This window comes from Chenopodium album, chromosome 5 (assembly GCF_948465745.1).
Source record: "Chenopodium album chromosome 5, dcCheAlbu1.1, whole genome shotgun sequence".
Taxonomy (NCBI): Eukaryota; Viridiplantae; Streptophyta; class Magnoliopsida; order Caryophyllales; family Amaranthaceae; genus Chenopodium; species Chenopodium album.
This window is the reverse complement of record NC_137838.1, coordinates 28,565,255-28,573,216: the sequence shown is the minus strand read 5'-3', so window position 1 is coordinate 28,573,216 and position 7,962 is coordinate 28,565,255. Positions and strand designations below refer to the sequence as shown.

The 7,962-nt window shown below is 34.8% G+C and overlaps 2 protein-coding genes across 2 annotated transcripts; both read left to right on the top strand.

Annotated features, from left to right (window-relative positions):
• Positions 1-2,339: 2,339 nt before the first annotated feature.
• On the top strand, positions 2,340-3,410 carry LOC145632776 (uncharacterized). The gene is made up of 2 exons (XM_081685115.1): positions 2,340-2,816; positions 2,892-3,410. Exons 1-2 carry the CDS (start codon positions 2,340-2,342, stop codon positions 3,408-3,410), a joined length of 996 nt encoding a protein of 331 aa, XP_081541241.1.
• A 794-nt stretch (positions 3,411-4,204) lies between these two features.
• LOC145632775 (uncharacterized) lies at positions 4,205-6,115 on the top strand. The gene is made up of 6 exons (XM_081685114.1): positions 4,205-4,430; positions 4,536-4,891; positions 5,000-5,289; positions 5,339-5,571; positions 5,715-5,749; positions 5,822-6,115. The coding sequence occupies exons 1-6, from the start codon at positions 4,205-4,207 to the stop codon at positions 6,113-6,115; spliced, it is 1,434 nt and encodes a 477-aa protein (XP_081541240.1).
• The last annotated feature ends 1,847 nt before the right edge of the window (positions 6,116-7,962 follow it).

Genomic DNA, 7,962 nt, shown 5'->3' with positions numbered 1-7,962 from the left:
CGTTCAAAGATGCCAATTGAATCAAACGAAAATCAAACACATGAATACAAATCTATTTGAATCAAATGAAAGTCAAACATATTAAAACAAAGCTTTTTGAATCAAATTAAAGTTAAACACATTCAAATAAAACTTTTTGAATTAAATGAAAGTCAAACACATTCAAACAAAGCTTTTAAAATCAAATGAAAGTCATATGCATTCACAGAAGCTAATTGAATCAAATAAAAGAATAATACATTAAAACAAAGCTTTTTGAATCAAATAAAAGTCAAACACATTCAAACAAAGATTTTTTAATTTAATGAAAGTTAAATGCATTCAAACAAAGCTTTTAGAATCAAATGAAAGTCAAATACATTCAAACAAAGATTTTTGAGTCAACTAAATTCAAAAAATTTAGTTGAAGCTTTTTGAATCAAATGAAAATCAAACACATTCAAAAAAAGATTTTTGAATCAGAAGAAAGTCAAATGCATTCAAAGAAGCTAATGGAATCTAATGAAAGTTGAACACATTTAAACAAAGCTTTTTGAATCAAATGAAAGTAAAAAAAACTTTCAAACAAAGCAATTTGAAATAAATGAAAGTCAAACACATTTAAACAAAGCTGTTAGAATCAAAGTACATGGATCATATTTTTTTTTTCTTCTTGCTAGTTGTAAATTTTATACTTATTAATTGGTTATTTGAGGGTTGACTTTTTCTTGACTTTTTTCTCTCCCATGGCGATTTTCTGAGCTGGTTTTCTTCACTCGGTGATTGGTTATGGCTAAGAAGAAGAAGCAGGCAACTCCAACTCCTCAGCCCTCAAACTTAGTATCTTTGACTTCAGTGAATTCTGGCTTGAATCAACTCAATGCTAATGGTTTTTTTACAAGCATTTCTTCGATCCCTGAGGAGTCTGATATGGATGAACTGGTTACACCACCTCCTCATCCGGTTAATTATTCTGCTGCTGGTAAGATTACTAGAACTGAACTTAGAGCTCTCGAATTGAATCATCAGTCTGTTTTACCTAGTTTTCTGCAGAAATCCAATGTAACAGTAACGAGGGTTTCTCGGGTTACTGTTCCATTGGATATTGGAGCTATTAATGGAGATCCAACTCAATTGAAGGGTACTGGCAACAATTCTGATGTTCTTAATGCTGGTGTTACTCTCAGTTTTGGAGATATTGCTCCAGATCTAACTCGATCAGTTACTAGAGCTCCTAGAGTTACTGTTCCATTGAATAATGGAGCTGACTCTACTACTGCTGGCATGGGTGTGCCTGAGATTGCTCATAATGCTTCTGTGGGTGCTGAGGTGCCTCAGGAAGCTAGATCTAGTCCTAAACTCACTGCTAAAGGAGCTTCCCTGGCCTTTATTGCTCCCGTGCTTAAAATTGGAAAGTCTGTTGCTCAGTTGCAGAGTACTGAATTGCAAGCAGGTAACCTCAAATGGAAATACTCTGTTATTTTCTATGTTATTGGTCATTACCCTACAATTGCTGCTGTGCATAGATACATTTCTTAAAATTGGAATTCCATTGCTAAACCTGATATTTTTTGGCACGATGATGGTTACTTCTTGATTAAGATGCAAAATGATTCTGATATGCATACTTTTATGAATGCCGGTCCTCATATGTTCTATGGTAGAGCAGCTATTGTTAAACCTTGGAATGATAAGTTTGACTTTCATTCTGAGGTTCTTAGAACTGTCCCTCTATGGGTGAGACTTCCTAATCTTCCTCTCAATTGCTGGGGGGTTGATACCTTGAGTAGAATTGGAAGTGTTATTGGGGTGCCTTTGTATGCTGATGATTGTACTTCTAAGAAATTAAGGGTTACCTTTGCTCGATTGCTTATTGAAGTTGATATTACTAAACCTTTACCTAAGAGTATTTGGATTGAGAATCCAGATGGCAACCTCATTGAACAGAAGCTTATATTTGAGTGGTCTCCACCATTTTGCAAGAAGTGTACTAAGGTTGGTCATAACTGTAATGCTTCAACTAAAAAGACTCAGGCTCAGAAAAAACATCCTGGTACTAAGGAGCAAGCTAAGGAGCAAACTAAGGTTTGGGTTCCTAGGCAGCCTAATCCTGCTCCTGCTACTGTTCCTGTATCTAATTCTGTGAATGAAACAGTCCATGGTGCTGCTGCTATTACTCCAGCTCCTACTACACACAAAGCTAACTCGGATAATGATTGGAGAATAGTTGGCAGGAAGAATAGAAGTTTCAGTGTTTCTCATCCTGCTCCAGATTTATCTAGCTCTAATCCTTATTCTTCTTTGTTTAAAGATACTCACACTGATCTTATCGGGGGTGATGGTAATCCCCCTATGGGAGGATGATTGTTATCTCTTGGAACATTAGGGGTCTTAATGACCCTAATAAAGTAGCTTTTGTCAAGAAGTTACTCTCTGAGCAATCTATTGATGTAATTGGTATTCTGGAAACCAAGGTGAAACTGAAGAATTGTGTCAAATTACAGAAGAAGTTTGGCAAAGCTTGTTCTTGGTTCTGCAATTATAACCATTCTTATAAAGGAAGAATTTGGGTTGGTTGGTTACAGGACAAAGTGAATGTGACTTTTCTTTCTTCTCATGAGCAGTTTATTCATATTGATATGTGTTCTAAAGACTTACAACATCATTTCTTAGTTACCTTTGTGTATGGTCTTCACTCTATTCATGATAGGGTTCCTCTTTGGACTGGTATTAATAACATTTTAGTTTCTTCTGATCCTTGGCTTCTCATTGGTGATTTTAATTCTGTTCTTCATGATGGTGATAGGTTTAATGGTGCTCCTATTACTGATTATGAGGTAAAACACTTCAAATATTGTATTAAGACCATGGACTTTTGTGAAATCAAGAGTAAGGGTTCTTTCTTTTCTTAGAATAATAAAGGGCATGGTGATGATAGGATTGCTACTAGAATTGATAGGGGTCTGGTTAATCAAGCCTGGATGTCTGTTTACAGTTCTGTTGAAGCTATCTTTCTCCCTCCCTTACTTTCTGATCACTGTCCTATTTTGGTTGAGGTCTGTTCTCATAATCTTGGGAAGGGAAGGCCTTTCAGATTTTTGAATTGCATTGCTGATCACAAACATTTTTGCTCTATTGTTGAAGCTGGCTGGATTAAGGTGTCTAAGAGCACTACTATGTCTGATGTTTGGCAGAATTTGAAAACTGTTAAACAAGGTCTTAAGAGCTTAAACACCAAATATTTTTCAAATATTGATGAAAGAGTTGATCAAGCAAATGCTACTTTAATTCAAATCCAAGGAAAGCTTGCTGATGATATTACCAATGTAGACTTACAGTTACAGGAAGCTGCTGCTATTGAGCAAATTAAACATTGGATGAGTATTCAAGAGCACATATACAAACAGAAAGCTAGAGTGGATTGGATTTAATTAGGAGATTTTAATTCTCCCTATTTCTTTTCTGTTATGAAGCAAAGGCAAAGTAGGAATATAATTGATTCTATTTTTACTGATCTTAATGTGTTGCTGAAAGATCATATTCAAGTGGAACAGGAGATTGTGGGTTTCTATAAGCTTCTTCTTTGCCTGCTGTTGATATTCAAACTATGAGAGCTGGTAAACAGCTAGACCAAAATGCTATAGATATCATGTCTGCAGATGTTGCTTATTCTGAGATTGATGCTGCTTTGGCTAGTATTGGCAATGACAAGGCTCCTGGTATTGATGGCTTTAATGTTGTCTTTTTCAAGAAGGCTTGGCACATTATTAAGCATGACATCTATACTGCTGTTATTCAGTTCTTTCAAACTGGTATTATTGCTAAGCAATGGAGTAGCACCACAGTTACTTTAGTTCCTAAAGTCTCTCATCCTTCCTATGTTAAAGAATACAGACCCATTGCTTGTTGTACTATGGTCTGTAAATTAATCTCTAAATTGCTTACTCATAGAATTGCTCAGGTTATGGGCTCTATTGTTAGTGATTCTTAATCTGGTTTCATTCCTGGGAAGCATATTGAGGATAATATTCTTTTAGCTACTGAGCTCATCAAGGGTTACACTCACAAATATATCACTCCCAGATGTATGCTCAAGATTGATTTGAGGAAAGCTTATGATTTTGTTGAATGAAGCTTTCTTAAGACTGTGCTTGAGGAAACTGGCTTTCCTCAAAAGGTGGTTAATTGGATTATGACCTGTGTCTCTTCTGTTTCTTACTCTATAATGGTGAATGGTTTTCCTTCTAAGCCTTTCCCAGCTCAAAAAGGGTTGAGACAAGGTGATCCTATGTCTCCTTTCCTGTTAGCTCTTTGTATGGAGAATTTGTCTAGGTGTTTGAAAGAGATGACCCATGATCCTAATTTCAATTTTCACCCTAGATGTGAGAAGCTTGGTATTAATCATATGATGTTTGCTGATGACTTATTGCTCTTTGGTAGAGCTGATGCTGGTTCCATTTAGCTTCTTTTGAATGCTTTTCAGAAGTTTTCTAGTGCCTCTGGTTTGTCTGCTAACCTTAACAAAAGTGAGGTGTATTTTGGTGGTGTATTTGAAGCTGAAAAAGATAACTTACAAGCGATTCTTGGGATGAATAGGGGTACCCTTCCTTTCAAGTATCTTGGTGTTCCTCTTTCTTCTAAGAAGTTGACCATCTCTCAGTGCAGGCCTTTGATTGAGAAAATTACTGCTAGAATTGATAACTGGTCTGCTAGACATCTCTCTTATGCAGGAAGGTTACAACTCATTAAGAGTGTTCTTTTTGGGATTCAAGCTTATTGGGCTCAAATCTTCATTCTTCCCAAAAAGGTGCTTAGGGAAATTGAATCCAGATTTAGGGTGTTTCTTTGGACTGGCAAAAATGTGTATTATAAGAAAGCTCCTATTTCTTGGAATCATATGACCCTCCCTAAAGTTTGTGGTGGTTGGAATATCACTTTACTAAGTGATTGGAACAAAGCTGCTGTTTGCAAGATTCTATGGGATTTAGCTCATAAATCTGATAATTTATGGGTTAAATAGGTCCATATATACTATTTCAGCAACAAGGATCTTTGGTCTGCTGCTATTCCTAAAAAGTGCACTTGGGTTCTAAAGAAAATTCTAGGGTGCAGGGAAGTTATTGACAGCATTGGTGGTTGGCCTGCAGTTACTCATAATGGAAAAATGAGTATCTCTAGAGTGTACTCTAAAATAAGGCCTCAAGCTGATAAAGTGAGCTGGAAGAGACTTGTTTGTAACAATCGAGCTTCTCCTAAGAGCATTTTTATAACTCTGATGGCTCTGAAGAATAGAATGGTGACTAAGGATAGGCTTATTCAATGGCATATTAACTGTTATCCTTTATGCTTCTTTTGCCAGAACTGTGATGAATGTTGCTCATCTTTTCTTTACTTGCTCTTATTCTAGAGAAATTTGGCAGAAAATTCTTGATTTGCTGAATATCCAGAAGACAGTGCAATGTTTTGAGCTTGAACAACAATGGGCTTCAAGGTTCTGCAGAAAAGCTAACAGGAAGGGTAGGCTTTATTTGATGTTCTTTGCTGAAACTGTTCATAGCATTTGGCTTCAGAGGAACAGTTTAATGTTCACTGGTAACTGTTAGTCTGCTGAGGTGGTTTTCAGAGAAATTGTTTATAGGGTTGTTGTTAGGTGCTCTGAGTCTGACAGGAAATTCCTGTACTTTTGATGTTCTAGTTCTGGCTTGTTGCTGTTTTTGATCTGGTGCTGTGTCTAGGATGGCTGCTTTTGTTTTGCTCTGGTGGTCTGCTTGTGTTGCTGTTCTGAGCTGATGTAGGGGTCTGCTAGTTATTGTGCTTTTCTGCTGCTGCTGTTCTGTTTCAGCTTCTGTATCTGTTGCTGTTTTGTGTGTTGCTGCTGTTTGCTGATGTTGTGTCTGTTTTGTGCGGTTGTTTGCTGCTGCTTTTGTCTGTTGCAACTGTTGTGTCTTTGTTACTGCTGCTTGTTGTTGTTGTGTTCTGTGCAGTTGTTGCTTCTGTGTTCTGCAGGTGGTGCAATGTTGGTTCTGTTGCTGTTTGCTTGCTCTTGGTGGCAGTTGGTCTGGTGCTTGCTTGGTGCTGCTGTTCTGGTTTTGGCAGGGTTCAAGCTTGCAGTTTGCTTGTAGTTGCCTTGTTTTAATAGAAATTGTGTATTTAGGCTTGTGTTGTTTGCTTTGTTGTTTGTTGGTTGTGCTGTTATCTGGTCCTGGTTTCCAGAACCCTTCCTAGAAGGTGGCTGGGAATCTGAGTCCAGTTTGTTCTAGACCCTTCCTAGAACCCTTCCTAGAAGGTGGCTAGGTAGGATCTAGAATTGGTGTTGGGGGTTGGCCTGTTTTTTTAGGTCTTGTGCTGTTCTGGTGGTAGTTATAACTTAGCTCTTGTAAGTTGTAACTTTCTCTCTTTGGTAATAAAATTTTATTTACCAAAAAAAAAGCTGTTAGAATCGAATAAAAGTCAAACGCATAAAAAGAAGCTAATTGAATCAAATGAAAGTCGAACACATTCAAACAAAGCTTTTTGAATAAATTGAAAGTCTAACACATTTAAACAAAGCTTTTTGAATCGAATGAAAGTCAAAAGCATTCATCAAAGTTAATTAAATGAAATGAAAGTCAAACACATTCAAACAAAGCTTTTTGAATAGAATGAAAGTCGAAGAAATTCAAACAAATCTTTTTGAATCGAGTGATATTCGAACACAATCAAACAAAGCTTTTTGATTCAAATGAAAATCAAACAGATTAAAAAAAGCTTTTTGAATCGAATGAAAGTAAAACACATTCAAACAAGCTTTTTGAATCGAATAAAGGTCGAATACATTCAAACTAAACTTTTTTAATCGAGTGATAGTCGAACACATTCAAACAGAGCTTTTAAAATAAAATGAAAATCAATTAGAATAAAGTAAAAAAACTCTTTAGAATCAAATAAAAGTCAAACACATTCAAACATAGCTTTTTGAATCGAATGAAAATAAAATGCATTTAAACAAAGCTTTTTGAATTAAATGAAAGTCAAACACATTCAAAGAAATCTTTTTTAATCAAATGAAAGTAAAGATCATTTAAACAAAGCTTTCTGAATCAAATAGAATTCAAACACATTCAAACAAAGATTTTTGAATCTAATGAAAGTCAAACACATTCAAAGAAAGCTTTTTGAAGCAAATGTAAGTCAAACACATTCAAACAAAAATTTTAGAATCAAATGAAAGTCAAACACATTCAAACAAAGCTTTTTGAATCGAAAGAAAGTAATATGCATTCAAAGAAGCTAATTGAATCAAATGAAAAATACACATTAAAACAAGCCTTTTTGAATCAAACGAAAGTCAAACACATTCAAACAAAGCTTTTTGAATCGAATGAAAGTTAAATGCATTCAATCAAAGCTTTTACAATTAAATGAAAGTCAAACACATTCATAAATAAAGAATTTTGAATCAAATGAAATTCAAACACATTCAAACAAAGATTTTTGAATCAAATGAAAGCTAAACACATTAAAACAAAACTTTTTGAATCGAATGAAAGTCAAATGCATTCAACGAAGATAATTGAATGAAATGAAAGTTAAACACATTTAAACAAAGAGTTTTGAATCAAATGAAAGTCAAACACACTAAAACAAAGATTTTTGAATCGAATGAAATTCAAAGACATTCAAACAAATCTTTTGTAATCAAATGAGAGTTAAACACATTCAAACAAACCTTTTTGAATCGAATGTAAGTGAAATGCATTCAATCAAAACTCTTTGAAAAAAATAAAAAAAATAAACACATTGAAACAAAGCTTTTTAAATAGAATGAAACTCAAACACATTCAAACAAAGCTTTTTGAATCAAATGAAAGTCAAACACATTCAAAAAAAGCTTTTTAAATCAAATGAAGGTCAAACACATTCTAACAAAACTTTTTGATTCAAATGAAACTCAAACATATTTAAACAACCCTTTTTGAATCAAATGAAAATCAAATGCATTCA